General features: G+C 43.6%; 1 protein-coding gene across 1 annotated transcript in view; it reads right to left on the bottom strand.

Moving 5' to 3' along the window:
• The window catches only part of LOC106590408 (carboxypeptidase A6), a 61,225-nt gene that overhangs the window by 12,553 nt on the left and 27,465 nt on the right, over positions 1-21,207 (bottom strand). Inside the window, exons 3-6 of the mRNA XM_014181399.3 lie at positions 5,812-5,936; positions 2,392-2,506; positions 1,311-1,412; positions 1,124-1,228 (exon numbers count right to left, since the gene is read on the bottom strand). Of these exons, the coding sequence (XP_014036874.1) occupies positions 1,124-1,228; positions 1,311-1,412; positions 2,392-2,506; positions 5,812-5,936 (447 nt within the window). The remainder of the gene's footprint in view (positions 1-1,123; positions 1,229-1,310; positions 1,413-2,391; positions 2,507-5,811; positions 5,937-21,207) is intronic.

Raw genomic sequence — 21,207 nt, 5'->3', positions numbered from 1 at the left:
ACAGGCAGCACCAGAGACAGACAGCAGCAGAGACAGGCAGCACCAGAGACAGGCAGCACCAGAGACAGGCAGCACCAGAGACAGACAGCAGCAGAGACAGGCAGCAGCAGAGACAGGTAGCAGCAGAGACAGGCAGCACCAGAGACAGACAGCACTAGAGAGGCAGCACCAGAGAGGCAGCACCAGAGACAGACAGCAGCAGAGACAGACAGCACCAGAGACCGACAGCACCAGAGACAGACAGCAGCAGAGACAGGCAGCACCAGAGACAGGCAGCACCAGAGACAGGCAGCACCAGAGACAGGAAGCACCAGAGACAGGCAGCACCAGAGACAGGCAGCACCAGAGACAGACAGCACCAGAGACAGACAGCACCAGAGACAGACAGCACCAGAGACAGGCAGCACCAGAGACAGGCAGCACCAGAGACAGGCAGCACCAGAGACAGACAGCACCAGAGACAGGCAGCACCAGAGACAGGCAGCACCAGAGACAGGCAGCACCAGAGACAGACAGCACCAGAGACAGGCAGCAGCAGAGACAGGCAGCACCAGAGACAGACAGCACCAGAGACAGACAGCACCAGAGACAGACAGCACCAGAGACAGGCAGCAGCAGGCTGCAGCTTCCCCAGCTATTATTAATATCATAATAATATGTGACAATTAGCAGACGATTTTATCCAAAGTGACTTACAGTCATCTGTGCATACATTTTTACGTATGGGTGGTCCCGGGAATCGAACCCACTATCCTGGCATTGCAAACTTCCTGCTTAACTAACTGGAGGCGTTCAACAACCAAAGTGTTGCTTAGGTTCTTTTAGGTTGTGAAACAGCTCACATGTGGACGTATTTGACTGCAGTGCAACACATGATTAAAGGTTAACACTGTGATTTACAGTAAGAACGTAAGAGGTGCACAACTCCAGGCCTCTAGGACCACAGTCCTGCTGGTTTCTCCTCTTGGCACTTTACTGATCAATGCATGTTGTTGTTGGGCTGGAGAGTCCACACACACCTGGCTCTCCCAGGACGAAATCAGTCTCTTATAAGAAAGCAAGGCCGAGCTGGCACTGCTGCCCTAAAGGACTGGAGTTGTCAAGGAAGGCCAAAGGAACGTACCTCTTTGACAAACCACTGGCAGAAGGCTGGTCCAATCCACTCCCTTGCATGGACCCCACAGTCTATCCACACTGCCTTCTTATAGGACCGTGTTCTCTTTCCTAGCTGACAGGACAGGACACCAGTCAGTTAACCAACATTGTGTGTGTGTGTGTGTGTGTGTGTGTGTGTGTGTCTCCTACAGTACCTGAAGCACATAAAGGGGCCTGCCTTCATATGACCTCCCTATAGAGAACATGTCCACCAGGTGAGGATGGGTCCTGTTCATCTCAAACATCCAACTCTGGATCTGGGGAGAGAAACACAACAAACAAAGAATTGAATGATGTGGTCATTCAGCCATTAGAATGAAGATAAAAAGGCACCAGGCCATCCTATCAGCTCTATAACACTAGACCTACACATCACACTTTAACTCTGTGAAACAACTCATTTCACGCTAGGCAGCACGGCAATGAATCTTAGTTGTAGCTGATTCCATGGGGGAATCAGCCCGCACGCACGCGCGCACACACACACACACACACACACACACACACACACACACACACACACACACACACACACACACACACACACACACACACACACACACACACACACACACACACACACACACACACACACACACACACACACACACACTAATATAAAAGTTCAATTCCTTCCATGTGTTTTCACACCCACTCAATAACCCCCATGCTTTCCCTTACTCTAACACACTATACAGACGCTTAATCTAACAGTCCTGGATGATCGAGGTGATGGAGATGTAAGTATTTCCACCTCTCTGGAATGGTATGTACATTATGGCCCTGCTACACAGAGATTGTACAGATGGTGAATGTAAGTGAATGTTTCCTGTGTGTGTGTGTGTGTGTGTGTGTGTGTGTGTGTGTGTGTGTGTGTGTGTGTGTGTGTGTGTGTGTGTGTGTGTGTGTGTGTGTGTGTGTGTGTGTCTCCTGTGCGTGAGGATTGGTTCAAAGCTGTGTAATGATAATGATAGGTTGCTGAAGTCTTACTGAAAGGCTCCCTGGTTCCCCCTATCTCACAGTGGAATGCATGCGGACTGAGGCACTGGGGCGTACAGATTCAAGATTCAGGGGGCCAGAGGCAAATGCACACATCTCAAAGACTCCTAGTTGCACTGTACTGAACTGAAAAGTGTGTGTGTGTGTGACTGTGTTAGTGTGTGTGTACAAAACTAAACAGTGTGTTATCGTGTGAGCAACGGAGTAAATGAGAGTGTGTGTGGGTGTCCCACCTACCTCCTCCAGAGAGTGGTACACCTCATAGTCATATTGGGATTCAGACCTCCTCTTGCGGGAAGAGCGATATCCAGTCTGCTTTTCAATTTCCTTCTGAAGGTTAGATATGAACACCCTGTAGAGAGAGAGAGGGGGGGGGCAGAGAGAGAGGCAGAGAGAGAGAGAGAGAGAGAGAGAGAGAGAGAGAGAGAGAGAGAGAGAGAGAGAGAGAGAGAGAGAGAGAGAGAGAGATACAGACAGGAGAGAGAGAGAGAGAGAGAGACTAGTGTGAGTCTGATGGGTACATGGTTTTATGGGAAACATTTTTCCTGAAAAGTCCTTTCTTCTCTTGGTATTTCTATGAGCCAAAATACAGAGAAACGATTGAAACAAAAATAAAAAGACCTTGGTGTTTCAGCTTTGGATAACTGCAAGTACAAGAAGCTTTGGGGGTGTGATTTTAGTATAGATGAGTTTCCTTTTATCATCAGTTTGCTTATTCAAGTGAGAAAAAAATGCAGAGAGAGCAGAGACTTTGGCCTTGTGTGGAGAGACAGCTTGTAGACAGTGCTATTGTGTGTGAGTGTAAGAGCTCAGCAACCCTCTGGAAGTAAATCAACCTCTGCTGTCCATGAAGACAAAATATGTTCTATTTGATGAGTCACATTCTTCTGTCACATATTTGGTCAACTATTCTCATAGCACCGGAGAAGGTTACATCTGTCTTTGCTATTTTTTCAGAGAACTTTCTTTCTCTTCAAAAATGAGTACGTTTTGAAGATTATTGTCATACACTAGCTTAGCTCACATTAATGAGAAAACTGAAAACTGTGGACAGAAATTCAAGTGGTTGAAAGCGTGGCATTTTAGGAATCCCTACACACAATTGTATTTCCCCAGCTACGATTTGATATTTTATTCCCCTCTCATATGAACCCATCAACCATAGCTTTTCTCCTCTAAAACAGACTGTCTCTCAGACTGTACATAAAGAAACCCTTCAACTCACCAGCCTCCCCTACCCAGACAATATAAAATAATATATACTGCTCCAAAAAATAAAAGGAACACTAAAAACAACACATCCTAGATCTGAATGAAAGAAATAATCTTATTAAATACTTTTTTCTTTACATAGTTGAATGTGCTGACAACAGAATCACACAAAAATAATCAATGGAAATCCAATTTATCAACCCATGAAGGTCTGGATTTGGAGTCACACTCAAAATTAAAGTGGAAAACCACACTACAGGCTGATCCAACTTTGATGTAATGTCCTTAAAACAAGTCAAAATGAGGCTCAGTAGTGTGTGTGGCCTCCACGTGCCTGTATGACCTCCCTACAACGCCTGGGCATGCTCCTGATGAGGTGGCGGATGGTCTCCTGAGGGATCTCGTCCCAGACCTGGACTAAAGCATCCGCCAACTCCTGGACAGTCTGTGGTGCAACGTGGCGTTGGTGGATGGAGCGAGACATGATGTCCCAGATGTGCTCAATTGGATTCAGGTCTGGGGAACGGGCGGGCCAGTCCATAGCATCAATGCCTTCCTCTTGCAGGAACTGCTGACACACTCCAGCCACATGAGGTCAAGCATTGTCTTGCATTAGGAGGAACCCAGGGCCAACTGCACCAGCATATGGTCTCACAAGGGGTCTGAGGATCTCATCTCGGTACCTAATGGCAGTCAGGCTACCTCTGGCGAGCACATGGAGGGCTGTGCGGCCCCCCAAAGAAATGCCACCCTACACCATGACTGACCCACCGCCAAACCGGTCATGCTGGAGGATGTTGCAGGCAGCAGAACGTTCTCCACGGCGTCTCCAGACTCTGTCACGTCTGTCACGTGCTCAGTGTGAACCTGCTTTCATCTGTGAAGAGCACAGGGCGCCAGTGGCGAATTTGCCAATCTTGGTGTTCTCTGGAAAATGCCAAATGTCCTGCACGGTTTTGGGCTGTAAGCACTACCCCCACCTGTGGACGTCGGGCCCTCATACCACCCTCATGGAGTCTGTTTCTGACCGTTTGAGCAGACGCATGCACATTTGTGGCCTTCTGGAGGTCATTTTGCAGGGCTCTGGCAGTGCTTCTCCTGCTCCTCCTTGCACAAAGGCGGAGGTAGCGGTCCTGCTGCTGGGTTGTTGCCCTCCTACGGCCTCCTCCACGTCTCCTGATGTACTGGCCTGTCTCCTGGTAGCGCCTCCATGCTCTGGACACTACGCTGACAGACACAGCAAACCTTCTTGCCACAGCTCGCATTGATGTGCCATCCTGGATGAGCTGCACTACCTGAGCCACTTGTGTGGGTTGTAGACTCCGTCTCATGCTACCACTAGAGTGAAAGCACCGCCAGCATTCAAAAGTGACCAAAACATCAGCCAGGAAGCATAGGAACTGAGAAGTGGTCTGTGGTTACCACCTGCAGAACCACTCCTTTATTGGGGGTGTCTTGCTAATTGCCTATAATTTCCACCTGTTGTCTATTCCATTTGCACATCAGCATGTGAAATGTATTGTCAATCAGTGTTGCTTCCTAAGTGGACAGTTTGATTTCACAGAAGTGTGATTGACTTGGAGTTACATTGTGTTGTTTAAGTGTTCCCTTTATTTTTTTGAGCAGTGTATATCTGAACAGTCAAAGGAAGGAGAGACAGACAGAGAGAGACAGCGAGAGAGACAGAGAGAGAGACAGAGAGAGAAGGAGAGTGAGAGTGAGAGAAAGACAGAGAGAGAGAGAGAAAGACAGAGAGAGAGAGAGAAAGACAGAGAGAGAGAGAGAGAGAGAGAGAGAGAGAGAGAGAGAGAGAGAGAGAGAGAGAGAGAGAGAGAAAGAGAAAGAGAAAGAGAAAGAGAAGGAGAGTGAGAGTGAGAGAAAGACAGAGAGAGAGAAAGACAGAGAGGGAGAGAGAGAGAGAAAGACAGAGAGAGAGAGAAAGACAGAGAGAGAGAGAAAGACAGAGAGAAAGACAGAGAGAGAGAGAGAGAGAGAGAGAAAGACAGAGAGAGAAAGACAGAGAGAGAAAGAGAAGGAGAGTGAGAGAAAGACAGAGAGAGAGAGAGAGAGAGAGAGAGAGACAGAGAGAGAAAAAGACAGAGAGAGAGAAAGACAGAGAGAGAGAGAGAGAGAGAGAGAGAGAGAGAGAGAGAGAGAGAGAGAGAGAGAGAGAGAGAGAGAGAGAGAGAAGACAGAGAGAGAGAGAGAGAGAGAAAGAGGAGAGTGAGAGTGAGAGAGAGAGAAAGACAGAGAGAGAGAGAGAGAGAGAGAGAGAGAGAAAGAAAGAGAGGTATAGAGTAGAGCAGTAGAAAAAAGTAGAGTCTTCCCTGAGGATAGGGATGACAATGATAAACTCCATCATTTTAATGTTGATTGTGATGATTGATGGGAAGACAATATGAAATGGGGAGCAGTGAGTCGGGAGGGTAGTCTCTAAGCCCTTACTTAAAATATATGTGTTCCTTCTGGAGGCATGCACGAAGCCCTCGCGTGTTGTTCCGTCTCACATGCACGTCCACGGTGGCGTTGTGTCGGATCAGAGAGGCACTGTTGGGCTGCCACAGATCCACCTGAGAGACAGTGGGAGAGTTAGTTATAGTGGAATGAACATGGACACATGCCTATAAACACAGACATGGCAAGACACTCACCACTCAAACAACCTTGCTTCCCTTGATGAACCCACAGTTCTGAACAGAACTACATTGGCCCATCCCCTGAACGAATGACTTTAGCTTCCTCCTGCTAATAAACCCAGGGCTTCTGGGGAGATGGACAATAGCACAGCTTTAACATTCAAGGCTGTTCTCCACAGCACACTGTGACCTGGATTCTAGATCAATCTTATGGCTTAAGGCTTGATGGGTCTGTCCAGCAGGTCAATATTGCTCTCCGAGTAAAGTGTGAGGGAATGTTGATGACTACACACACAGACACAGACAGACACACACACACACAGACACAGACAGACACACACACACACACACACACACACACACACACACACACACACACACACACACACACACACACACACACATGAAAATGCGCACGCACGCACATACACACACCCCCACACACACCACATAGACACACACACACATGCGCACACCCACCCACACACACACACCACATAGACACACACACGCGCACACCCACCCACACACACACACCACAAGTCCTTATTACAGTTTTTTACAATCTTTTTGGCACTAATTTCAGAACCTTGATGTCATTTTTCAAAACTCTAGACACAAAACTCACAACCGATGGTCAAAATGCACATTTTTCTAAACTCTAACACCTTTTATAATTGCTTGGATACAATACACATAAAGCTAAGATCATTTGTTCAGTGAACTAAAATCACCTGTTCAAAATGGCACAACTTAACATCAAAGTACTACCATTTCAAAATGCAATTCACACATTACATCTGAGATGACTGTCTATTCATTTCATTACAATGATCTAAATATCAATTGATACAACTGCTCAAAATGATAAGCAACTGTTGCATTACTCTTACAGTTTTTGTCAATTGCTAACATGCATTGGTCAAAACTGAAGTCACATTGTCAAAACTCTTCACACAGTCAGCGAAACAGAAGTGCATGTGGACCAAACTGTGAATCATTTTTCATTGCTTTCACACAAAATGCATTCAATGACCACATTCTCCAAAATCCATGAACTCTTTTCTCATTCATACTCCACCACCTGCAAAACTATATACAGTCGGAAGTTTACATACACCTTAGCCAAATACATGTAAACTCAGTTTTTCACAATTCCTGAAATTTAATCTCAGTAAAAATTCCCTGTCTTAGGTCAGTTAGGATCACCACTTTATTTTAAGAATGTGAAATGTCAGTGTTAGAGCCGATGTGGACATATTTGTATAAAAGACAGAACATACAGAGCTCCATGTACATTTGTGTAAATATATTAAATATTACAGTTTTTCTCCATTGGTTTGGCTCATTTCTTGAAACAGAAATTACATTCTCAAAACTCTAAGATCATTTGGCAAAACAGCCTTACAGTTCAGCACAACACTATAGCTCACTTGCAAAAGCTCATATCTCTCCTAAAACTGTTCACTCATGCTTCAGAACTAAATTCCTTTCCCATATAAAGAGTCAGTGCCAGGAAAATGGCAAAGATCCTTCTCAATTGCTTTGGCTCATTTCTTGAAACAGACCGGACGTTCTCAACACTCTTGGTGCTTTAACCAAAACTAAATGTCCTTCTCATTTAAACAGTCAGTGCCCCCAAAATGCTTCGTCCCTTTGGCATTGTGTAAGCACTGCAAGTCAAAATGTTTAGATGTTTTGTCACTATGGCAGAGGACCATTGAAATATCCCTCATGTCCACCTTTCAGTCTTAGCCCAGTCCTTCATTGACAATGGTTACTGTACTGTTTTTTGTCCAGCTAACAGAATACAATTGTGTATAAAACTGAAAAAAATAAATAGGATTTTAGGGTAAGAGTAGCCTCCAAGGTTTGACATCACACATTGCACTCATACTGCCAAGGAAATTGTAACCATTATCATTCACACACATAAAGTAACTTCCATACATCAGAGTAAAAAGAAAATGTATACAGCATAATATACTGTAATATAAACACACAAACAAAAAACAATGAAAATGATATGCAGCCTACAGTGCTGTAAATAAAGCTGGAGTTTCACAACTAACAGTTCTTCACTGGTCGCTGTCCTCACCCTCCCTCTCCTGGCCACCATTCTCACCCTCCTGGCCATCCACACGCTGCTGTCTGTCTGGCCACAGATTCTCGTCCACATCACAGCGTATATTCTCCCTTGCGATGCAACGAGGGAAGAAACGGCGTGCATGTCGCAACCATCCCCTACACTGATCTCTTGTAATATCCTCACACGCAGCATCCATTGCATGGAGCAGGGACCTCTGATCTTGAGCCCGATGCTCATACACAGAAATACTCCTCAATAGGATTGAGGAAAGGAGAGTAAGGTGGTAGGAACACCATGACCATCCTTGGATGAGTAGTGAACCAGGCCCTGATGAGCGGGCCACGGTGGAAATTCACATTGTCCCATACAATGACATATTGTGGTAGGTGAGGCCCTACGAGACCTCTCTCATTTTCAGGGATCAAATCAAAATGAAGGCGGTCCAAGAAGATGAGGAGCTTCTGTGTATTGTATGGGCCAAGACTGGGTGGCCCGGTGGCCAATAATATTACGGCCACGTCTTCGGCCCTTGGCCAGGTTGAAGCCAGCTTCATCCACAAGCACGAGGATGTGATGGGTCTCGTTTCCTTCCAATGCCATTATTCTCTACAATAGCGTAAAAAAAGAAAACATCAAATCAGTCATACAGAAGAGTCATACACTACAGTTACAGACAATTACATAGGAATGTTCTATGTTCTCCACAAGTTCAATATGCTACTGGCCACTACTCCAGTGGTTCCAAACCTGGGGTACATGTACCCCTATGCAGAGGTCCTACAGGGGGTATTTGACAGAAAGGGGAGGGGGGAAATCGTCAATGACTAGACTTACTGAAATGTTACAGTAAAACCCACAGTATTAGATAGATTTACATGGGAGGCACTAATTGCAGCTCTTTGACCCCTTTTCTTATTGTATGTTATATTCTTCAAAATAAGGATTATAATGATAATTGCATCATACAGTAAGCTGCAGTTTTTAGGCGAAATGTTGAAGTCAGATAAATCAAATACTTCCATACCTGGATTACCTGGATACACAAATCAGGTAAAGTGGGTACTGAAGCCAAAAAAGTTTGGGAACCACTGCTTAATTGTAAAAAGGTTATAATAATGGACAACCAGTAACTGACTTACATGTACATACTGGTACCGCAGCTCTTTCACTCTATCAGAGTTCCTCTCAAATGGTACCCTGTAAATTTGCTTCATTGTCATCTGATGCTTCTTCAATATCTGGTCTATTGTGGAGTTGCTTATAGAGTTGACATTTTGGAATATGGCATTGTCTTGTAGGATTGCAGCGCGGATCTGTCTCAATGTGATGGCAAATAACATCACCATGTTACAGATCTCTTGTTCTTGTTGTTCATTGAGAAGTTTTCCTCTGCCACCCGTGCAAGGTTGTCGTCCAATCCTAGATATAGAAGTCAAAGGACAACACTCCATTCGTAATGTATACCTTATGTATTCCTTACAGAATGAGTTACCTATGTAATTGTATTGTTGTTTTACTTACAGTAACTTTACCACAATTCTAATGCATCACTGCACAGTGACTGGAATACTACTGTAAACTGTATCATCAATACTGTAGGCCTATCACACACACACACACACACACACACACACACACACACACACACACACACACACACACACACACACACACACACACACACACACACACACACACACACACACACACACACTAAATGAATAGGTAAATGTGTAAATAAATATATTTCTTGCTCTATGCACAGTGTCCTGTCCTATACAACATATAATTCCATCATTGACTGACTACATACCTGTTTTCCCAGTGAAAGGTTTGGATGATGGAGGAGACTGTTGAGCGAGGCACATTAGGCTGCACTCGGCGACCTGCCTCCGCCATTGTGAGGCCATGTTTGATGACATGGTCTATAATTGTGGCCCGAATTTCATCCGGGACAGCATGGTGTCTTCGTGCTCCTCGGCCTCTTCCCCCTATTCCACCACCACGCACCCTTACTCCTCCTCCTCCTCCTCTTCTTCTTCCTCTTCCTCTTCCTCGAGCAGGCAGTTGCCCTTGTTCATTTACTTGGCCAGGTGCCTCCATGTTCAGAAATTGTACTGGTCCTGCATGGTCAAGCTCTTTACATACACGTTTGGCAGCATTCACAGTCATGGACAGCACCTGTCAGATAACTAAACATACTGTTTGATTGGTCATCTGAGATGTGTGAAACTCCTCCTTCGTTAGTCAAGTTCTAGTTTCACCTGACTGTCAATTGCTGTAATACATTTATCAAATGTTCCAAGGGATTCATATATGGTATTCATGGTATTATGTTCTTGACTAATTTTGACAATTGAACAGACTATTGTGCATGTGATGACTTATACAATGAAATGACGCTGACACGTTTTGGAGCGAACAACCATTAGACTGAGAATCAACAATGAGTTTAGATCGATAAGATCTATTCACTTGGAAATTGTACTAAATGTAGGCTACATGTACTTAATCATTTGCAAAGATGTACTGAGACATTGAGACATGTACTTAGACATTTGCAATTTGATGAAATGAATGAGAAATTCAATTCTGTTGTGAACAATTGCCAATTGGTTTGGAGGTTTGTCCATGTAGTTTTGAGAATGTAATTTCTGTTTCAAGAAATGAGCCAAACCAATGGAGAAAAACTGTAATGTATATGATGAAATATTAGGTACGTACCTTCATGATTTATATTGACCTGATTGAGATGTATTCATTTGTTGTTAGCGTAACTGAGTTTTTGGGCCTTCGGGGGGAGGAGTCCTTGCTTGACGCAGGAGCGGTATAGTTTTTTGACCATACAGACATACAAACAGGTCATATTATGTATTTTTCATATAAAGTAATCTATGCTTTAAGTTGATTGGAGAATCATTTTTTTGTTAGATATAAGAAGAATAAACATTTTTGTTGCATCATATCCCTGGATCTCATTGAATGTTTGGCCGTTTGGAAACCTTGAGTGTGGACTGTACGCATACAAAACAACCCCGCTTCAGGCTTAGGGAGTCGCTATGGTAAAGAAGAAAGGAAGCCACTACAGTCAGAATAATAGTAGAGAGAATTATTTATTTCAGCTTTTATTTCTTTCATCACATTTCCAGTGGGTCGGAAGTTTACATACACTCAATTAGTATTTGATAGCATTGCCTTTAAATTGTTTAACTTAGGTCAAACTTTTCAGGTAGCCTTCCACAAGCATCCCACAATAAGTTGGGTGAATTTTGGCCCATTCCTCCTGACAGAGCTGGTGTAACTGAGTTAGGTTTGTAGGCCTCCTTGCTCACACATGCATTTTCAGCTCTGCCCACAAATGTTCTATAGGATTGAGGTCAGGGCTTTGTGATGGCCACTCCAAAACCTTGACTTTGTGTCCTTAAGCCATTTGCCACAACTTTGGAAGTATCCTTGGGGTCATTGTCCATTTGGAAGACCCATTTGCGACCAAGCTTTAACTTCCTGACTGATGTCTTGAGATGTTGCTTCAATATAGCCACATAATTTTCCTTTCTCATGATGCCATCTATTTTGTGAAGTGCACCAGTCCCTCCTGCAGCAAAGCACCCCCACAACATGATGCTGCCTCCCCCGTGCTTCATGGTTGGGATGGTGTTCTTCGGCTTGCAAGTCTCCCCCTTTTTTCCTCCAAACATAACGATGGTCATTATGGCCAAACAGTTCAATTTTTGTGTCATCAGACCAGAGGACAATTCTCCAAAAAGTACAATCTTTGTCCCCATGTGCAGTTGCAAACCGTAGTCTGGCTTTTTTATGGTGGTTTTGGAGCAGTAGCGTCTTCCTTGCTGAGCGGCCTTTCAGGTTACATCGATATAGGACTCGTTTTACTGTGGATATAGATACTTTTGAACCTGTTTCCTCCAGCATCTTCATAAGGTCCTTTGCTGTTGATCTGGGATTGATTTGCACTTTTCGCACCAAAGTACGTTCATCTCTAGGAGACGCGTCTCCTTCCTGAGCGGTATGACGCCTGTGTGGTCCCATGGTGTTTATACGTGCGTACTATTGTTTGTACAGATGAACGTGGTACCTTCAGGCGTTTGGAAATTGCTCCCAAGGATGAACCAGACTTGTGGAGGTCTACAATTTTTTTCTGAGGTCTTGGGTGATTTCTTTTGATTTTCCCATGATGTCAAACAAAGAGGCACTGAGTTTGAAGGTAGGCCTTGAAATACATCCACAGGTACACCTCCAATTGACTCAAATGATATCAGTTAGCCTATGAGAAGCTTCTAAAGCCATGACATATATTTCTGGAATTTTCCAAGCTGTTTAAAGGCACAGTTAACTTAGTGTATGTAAACGTCTGATCCACTAGAATTGTGATACAGTGAATTATAAGTGAAATAATCTGTCTGTAAACAATTGTTGGAAAAATTACTAGATGTCACAACCGACTTGCCAAAACTATAGTTTGTTAACAAGAAATTTGAGGAGTGGTTGAAAAACGAGTTTTAATGACTCCAACCTAAGTGTATGTGAACTTCCGACTTCAACTGTATACTCAGCAAAAAAAGAAACGTCCTCTCACTGTCAACTGCGTTTATTTTCAGCAAACTTAACATGTGTAAATATTTGTATGAACATAGCAAGATTCAACAACTAAGACATAAACTGAACAAGTTCTACAGACATGTGACTAACAGAAATGTAATAATGTGTCCCTGAACAAAGGGGGGTCAAAATCAAAAGTAAGTCAGTATCTGGTGTGGCCACCAGCTGCATTAAGTACTGCAGTGCATCTCCTCCTCATGGACTGCACCAGATTTGCCAGTTCTTGCTGTGAGATGTTACAACACTCTTCCACCAAGGCTCCTGCAAGTTCCCGGACATTTCTGGTGGGAATGGCCCTAGCCCTCACACTCCGATCCAACAGGTCCCAGACGAGCTCAATGGGATTGAGATCCGGGCTCTTCGCTGGCCATGGCAGAACACTGACATTCCTGTCTTGCAGGAAATCACGCACAGAACGAGCAGTATGGCTGGGGGCATTGTCATGCTGGAGGGTCATGTCAGGATGAGCCTGCAGGAAGGGTACCACAAGAGGGAGAAGGATGTTTTCCCTGTAACGCACAGCGTTGAGATTGCCTGCAATGACAACAAGCTCAGTCCGATGATTCTGTGACACACCGCCCCAGACCATGATGGACCCTCCACCTCCAAATCGCTCCCGCTCCAGAGTACAGGCCTCGGTGTAACGCTCATTCCTTCGACGATAAACACGAATCCGACCATCACCCCTGGTGAGACAAAACCGTGACTCATCAGTGAAGAGCTCTTTTTATCAGTCCTGTCTGGTCCAGCGACAGTGGGTTTGCCCATAGGCGACATTGTTGCCGGTGATGTCTGGTGAGGACCTGCCTTATAACAGGCCTACAAGCCCTGAGTCCAGCCTCTCTCAGCCTATTGCGGATAGTCTGAGCACTGATGGAGGGATTGTGCATTCCTGGTGTAACTCGGGCAGTTGTTGTTGCTATCCTGCACCTGTCGCGCAGGTGTGATGTTCGGATGTACCGATCCTGTGCAGGTGTTGTTACACCTGGTCTGCCACTGCGAGGACAATCAGCTGTCCGTCCTGTCTCCCTGTAGCGCTGTCTTAGGCGTCTCACAGTACGGACATTGCAATTTATTGCCCTGGCCACATCTGCAGTCCTCATACCTCCTTGCAGCATGCCGAAGGCACGTTAACACAGATGAGCAGGGACGCTGGGCATCTTTCTTTTGGTGTTTTTCAGAGTCAGTAGAAAGTTTTCATAACTGTGACCTTAATTGCCTACCGTCTGTAAGCTGTTAGTGTCTTAACAACCGTTCCACAGGTGCATGTTCATTCATTGTTTATGGTTCATTGAACAAGCATGGGAAACAGTGTTTAAACCCTTTACAATGAAGATCTGTGAAGTTATTTGGATTTTTACGAATTATCTTTGAAAGACAGGGTCCTGAAAAAGGGATGTTTCTTTGTTTGCTGAGTTTATTTGCAGCACCTGTTTTCAAATGCTAACACACTGTTTCCAAAACTGTTAAAAACACATTCAAAACAGAACGATAGCAAATGTTGTGCATTTCTCCAGTAACTAGATTGAAACATATAGAAAATCTCAGCAGAATATTTAATAATTCCAAAAACAGCTGATTGCAATTTCAGCTGAAAGCCTTCCCAAGTGTCCTGTTTTTAATCTCGATACCAAACAAAAGACGACGGCTTCGGGATGATTTAGTTTGGAAACATGGACCAAGGAAGACAGGTTGGTGGGGAAAGAAGAGTGGCAGGGTGAGGGAGAATGTGTGGAGGACAAAAGAGAGGAAGACCAAGAGCGGTGGTCTCTGACGAGATAAGGGCCACAATTACTGACCATGTTGTAAACCATGGTCTCTCTTTGAGAGAGGCCGGTTTAAGGGTGCAGCCAAATCTGCAGCATTCAACAGTTGCATCAATAGTATGAATTTTCCGGCAAAACAACAGGTGAGATGTGCATCCTTCAATAATAATTGAACTACATACTACATTACAATACAGTATGTTCACATTTTTACATGTACTGACATTTTGAAATATATTGTTTTGTGTTTTTCAGTAGGATCCAAAGGTTGCCTCCCACAGGAGGGAGAGGCAGAACGTTATCAGATGCTGTCACGTGTGCTCCCTCTCCGGCCTCTAGGTCACCAGGCTGCTCGTTAGGGCGCACACCTGTCACCAGCGGTACGTGCATAATGACACTCACCTGGACTCCATCACCTCCTTGATTACCTGCCCTTTATATGTCACTCCCTTTGGTTTCTTCCCCAGTCGTCATTGTTGCTGTTTCATGTCGGTGCGCTGTTTGTGTTTCTTGGTTTGTTCATTTATTTATTAAATGTATTCTCTCCCTGAACCTGCTTCTCGACTCAGCATACATCGTTACAGAGGCGCAGGAAATTGCCATTGTTGACATGGTAATTGGCAACAATGCAAAAAAACTGCGGCAAATTCAGGACAGAGTGATGGTAGAGGAGCTAACATCACAACGTGTCCAGCACTGTCCAATGATGGGTTGCTGTTACACAAACTACTCATTGGCCCCTACAATACAGAAGCTCTTTTCTGGATGACCTGCGTAATCGACTTGTGCCAGCAGAGGAGAGAGGGGCAGGAAACTCCCCTACCTTCATTGATGTGTGGGATAATGTGGCATTCCACCACTTTGCTGCAGTCACAGACTGGTTTGTTGCACATCCCAGGATGTCAGTACGATTCCTGCCTCCATACTCCCCCCTTCCTAAACCCCAAAGAGGAGTTTTTCTCTGCGAAGAGGTGGAAGGTTTATGACCACCATCCACATGACCAGATGTCCTTACTGGATGCCATGAATGCGGGGTGTGGAGACACTTCTCCTGAAGATTGTCAGGGTTGGACTAGACATTCCAGAAGATACTTTCCAAGATGCATTACCAGAGAAGACAAGATGTGATGTTGATGAGAACTTGCAGGAGAACTAGAACCCTCACAGTACTATACAGTATGAGTGATTATACTATACATGTTTTTTGTTGTAATTATTATTGCAGACCTGGAATTTCAGGAATTTGTTTTTTGTTTCAACGTTACATTTTTCACATGTAAATTACTATATGCAAAGATATAGAAAAAAATAAAGGCTATTGAAGCAAATTGCTGCATTTGATTCATTCTTGTTACGTATACTGTAGTACAGTCAATAAAGTGAAAAGGTGTCATTCTTAGTCTATAATGAAATACTGATTTATGTGAAAATTTCAAAGAGAAGTTCATTTATGTAATGCTCCCTGTTAGTGTTTTTTAGGTCAGTGTGTTATGAGTGCCAATGCCTGCTTTCTGAGTGAGAATTGTTGCCAGTGTTATGGTTGAACAAGCTTATTTTGAATGAAGTGTTTTGGTGGTTTGAGTGAGTTTTGGAGGTGAGATTAACTGTTTGGCCAAGATGCATGTTGGTAATGTAGACTGTGTGAAGAGTTTTGAAAAAGTGGCTTCAGTATTGACTGATACTTGTTAGCGATTGAGAAAAAAACAAAAAAACAATGCGTAGTTTTATGGAAACTGACAAACAATATGCCATGTTCAGATCATGAAAGTTTCAGGATGAGATCCATTGGCAACAATTACCGTGGAACATGAACCAATTGGACTACATTATCTATGGATGTAATATTTCATCATTCTTTATCAGACACTTTCTATTGTCCCATGTTTTAAGATTTCACATTACTGTACACTCACTGGCCACTTTATTAGGTACAACTATCTAGTACTGGGTAGGACCCCCTTTTGCCTCCACAACAACCTGAATTATTCACGGTGCTGTACGTTAAGAGATGCCCTTCTGCACACCACTGTTTTAAATGGCTGTTATTTGAGCATTTGTGGCCTTTCTGTTAGCTTGAATGAGTCTGGACATTTTCCTCTGACCTCTCTCATTAACAAGGGGTTCTTGCCCACGGAAGTGCCACTCACTGAATGTGTTTTGTTTATCGCACCATTCTCTGTAAACTCTAGAGACTGTAGTGCGTAAAAATCCCAGGAGGGCAGCTGTTTCTGAGATGCTGGAACCACGTGTGGCACCAACAATCATACCACGGTCAAAGTTGCTTAGATTATGCATCTTCCCCATTCTAATGTTTGGTCGAACAACAACTAAAGCTCTCTACTCTACATACGGAGTTGCAGGCAGCCACATGATTCCCTGTTCGAAGGAGCAGGCTATTTGCGTTAACTTGTTTGGGATAGGGGGCGGTATTTTGACATCCGGATGAAAAGCGTGCCCAAAGTAAACTGCCTGCTACTCAGGCCCAGAAGCTAGGATATGCATGTAATTTGGATAGAATGTCTGTGAGTATAACAGAACTTATTTGGCAGGCGAAACTCCGAGGACAAACCATTCAGGATTTTTTTTTTGTTCACTGTTTTCAATTGCTTTTCTATGGTAAACTAGATTTATGAGGGACCTGGTTGCAGTTCCTATGGCTTCCACTAGATGTCAACAGTCAAGCCAAGTGGACTCTTTTTTTTTTTTTGGGGGGCCACTTTTGATTTTATCCGCTATTGAACACAGTATATTCCGTGTTAAATTTTAGCGATTATTTACGTTTTAGGATACCTAAGGATGGATTAGGAAACTTGTTTAAAATGTTTGGGCAAAGTTTACAGGTAACTTATTAGATCATTTGTAGTCATGTTGGGCGAGTTGGAACTGGTGTTTTTCTGAATCAAACGCGTCAAATAAATTGACATTTTGGGGATATAAAAAAGGAGTTTATCAAACAAAAGGACCATTTGTGATCTGTTTCTGGGACATATTGGAGTGCCAACAGAAGAAGATCTTCAAAGGTAAAGCATGAATTATATCGTTATTTCTGACTTTTGTGTCGCCACCTGCCTGGTTGAAAATGATTGTTATGCATTTGTATGGTGGGGTGCTGTCCTCAGATAATCGCATGGTTTGCTTTCGCCGTAAAGCCTTTTAGAAATCTGACATGGCTGGATTAACAAGAAGTTAAGCTTTATTTTGGCTAGGTGGGATGGTAGCGTCCCACCTGACCAACATCCAGTGAAAGTGCAGGGTGGCAAATTCAAACTACAGAATTGTAAATATAAAAAATTCTTGAAAATACACATGCATATTTACAATTATGTAGTTTGAATTTGGCGCCCTGCACTTTCACTGGATGTTGGTCAGGTGGGACGCTACCGTCCCACCTAGCCTAGTTAACATGCAGGTGTACCTAATAAAGTGGCCGGTGAGTATTTATGCTGGCTCTTGTAAATGCTTTTCCAATAAAAATGAATCAACCAAACCCCAGAAGATCAACCGTGGCCTCAATCATCAGAACTTTCCGCAATGATAACCTGTAAGTCTTCAGCATGCACTAAACATTAGGCTACTCTCAATTGTCAAATGACTGTATACTGCATGCCAATGTGTACTACAGAGTAGGTGATGTGACTAAATGAATTCTTACTGTAATTTTCCCTACAGAGACTAATTTTCCCTGCAGAGACTAGGCCAAATAGGGGAGGCAGTGGCAAAATTCTGACTGACCAACAAGAGTGGGCTGTGGTCAATTTGGTTCGGGACAGAAATTATATTTGCCTTACAGAAATTTGGCAGCACATCTTGGACAATGACGACATGTTCAACAATGTGGAAGCCATAAGTTTACCGACTATTGCACGCGTGCTGAAAAAGCACCAGGTGTCTCTAAAACAGCTATACCGTGTGCCTTTTGAAAGAAATGCAGACAGTCAAGCAACTGAGGACTGAGTATCTTCAGGTATGTTCAGTTTCAAGATGCCTGTTGTGAAAAATTCCCCAAAAGTTCTACATCATTGTAATCAGTAATTCTCTATCCAAAATGTATTTTTAGAGGGTGATGGAGCTGGATGCTGACGAAAACCATCACAAATTCCTCTTTTTTGGATGAGGCAGGCTTCAACCTGGCCAAGACAAGGAGGAGAGGTCGGAATTTCATTGGCCAGTGGGCAACCATCCAAGTACCTGGACAACGTGGGGCCAACATCACCATGTGTGCAGCTATATCAGAAGATGGTGTGGTGGGACAGACCTCATATTGGATGATATAATGCAGCTCTCCTTGTAACCTTCCTTGATGAGCAACATCAGGTCTGTAGAGCTGATGGCGTGACCAATGTCATTGTGTGGGATAATGTCAGGTTCCACCATGCTCAAATGGTGCATGCATGGTTTCAGGCCCATCCACAATTTACCACCCTGTACTTACTCTATACTCTCCTTTCCTTAACCCAATTGAGGAATTTTTCTCCACATGGAGGTGAAAGGTATATGATAGGTGCCCTCACGAACAAGCCACCCTTCTCCAGGCCATGGATGACGCATGCAATTACATCAAGGCAGACCAGTGTCAGGCCTGGATTCGCCATGCCTGAAGATTCTTCCCAAAATGTTTGGCTAATGAAAACATCCATTGTGATGTGGATGAAAACCTCTGGCCAAATCCACAAGACAGGGTTGATGGAAATATACATATTCTATGTTTTACTGTAGTTTTTTTTATTTTTTGCTTTGATTCAAAGAAACCTATGTTGTAACGTCCGTCGTTGAAGGTAGACCAAGGTGCAGCGTGTGTTGGGTTCATCATATTTTATTTAACGGTGAACCAGCAAAAACCAAAACAAGAAACAACGAACGAAAAGTTTTACAGGCTACTCACAGCAATACAAAAACAAGATCCCACAAACACAGGTGGAAAAAAGGCTGCCTAAGTATGGGTTTTAATCAGAGACAACGATAGACAGCTGCCTCTTTTTAGGAACCATACTCGGCCCAACACAAAGAAATACAAAACATAGAATGCCCACCCCACACCCTGACCTAACCACATAGAGAAACAAACCCTCTCTCTCAGGTCAGGGCGTGACATATGTTGTGATTTTACTGTATGTCATCAATACATTTCAGATTTTGTTCAATGTGTCTGTAGTATTCTCTCTACTAGTCCTTTTACAGTGATTTATTTACGTGTAGTACCATAATGAAACATGTATCACATATTTTGTACTACATTATTTAATGATTGTATGAACAACTACACAGTTAAACTATCGGTATCTTCTGTGTGGGTGATCTAAATGAATGTTCCAATGGTATTTCATGATAAGTGAGTTATTTGAACCAATGATTCTGCAAGTGCAAGGTTTCTTTAAAGATATAAATGCACAATGCAATGTTTAGAACATTGGATAGCCTGTGTTACAAGTGATGACCATTGCGAGTTTTGTGTCTAGAAAAATGACCACAAGGTTCTGAAATCAGTGCCAAAGTGATTGTAAAAAAACTGTAACAGCCCAGTCAAGCCATTCCCTCTGCCTCCAACATCCCACACCCTGCTGTTTGTCCCCAGGTTAGCAGCAAAGCCTTCTTTCAGCTCCTGCCAACAGATAGGCCTGCTGGCTGGAGCTGGTATAACCTATCCTTTAGCCAGCTATTAGCAGCCAAATAAACACATGTCGACCTTTGACCAGGCATTGATGCTCTCCTTCACCAAGGCTTTATGTAAAGACAATACCAGCCTTGCTCTAAAATTAAACTTTTTTGGGAGCATGAATCAGCGATTCAGTTATTTGCTGTGACGGGAACTGAGCGTCTCATAGTGCCAGCTGGCTCTGGTTTCAGCACGGGAGTAGAATCCTACAGACTGGTACAAACCCCTATTAACAGACCGATTAGTTTAATGGTTAACAGAAAGCCATGCACCCGCTTTGAAGTAAACGGTATAGAATGCCATGGTGTCCTCAGCTTTTCTCTGTTACTCCCAGCCAACATAAATGGGTAGGGTCAAAGGCCTCATTTCCAAATGGCTAAGAGCACCATTGTTACAGTAAATGTTTCCACATCTTCATCTCTTTGTTGGTCTCACAAATCAAACAGCCCAAGTATCACTTGTGTATCACTATCAGAGAACATGGTTCAGTCTTAATGAGGCCCTTGTAGGATCCAAGTTACGGTTTTCTGTAATTGTTTACAGAAAAGGCTCTTATAGATGCATTCCTTGGCTCCATTAGGAAATAGAATTCCCATTGATTAGATCCTTTATGATTTGATTGTTTACGCAATTTGTGGTTATAGGATACCTTTAAATTGAGGGAGTTGTGTTATGGTTCATGGCAATGATGGCATGGAGTTAAGGAAGCTACTGGGCCTACAGTAGAGATTAGTTCAGTCCTGAGACATACTGTAGACATGTCGGCCTCAACACAAGGCAACTAAGGTGAAATTCTATTGGAGAATTTGTGCTTCAGGAGAAGCTAGACAGATCTATCAAAATACATAGTGTAACGCCCTGGCCATTGAGAGGTTTTTGTTCTCTATTTTGGTTAGGCCAGGGTGTGACCAGGGTGGGCATTCCATGTCCTTTTTTCTATGTTTTATATTTCTTTGTTTTGGCCGGGTATGGTTCTCAATCAGGGACAGCTGTATATCGTTGTCTCTGATTGGGAGCCATACTTAGGCAGCCTGTTTTCCTTTGGGTTTTGTGGGTGGTTAATTTCTGTTTAGTGTTGCT

The sequence above is a fragment of the Salmo salar genome, chromosome 29 (genome assembly GCF_965601325.2).
Source record: "Salmo salar chromosome 29, fSalSal1, whole genome shotgun sequence".
Lineage (NCBI taxonomy): Eukaryota > Metazoa > Chordata > Actinopteri > Salmoniformes > Salmonidae > Salmo > Salmo salar.
This window is presented reverse-complemented; position numbering and strand designations above follow the sequence as displayed.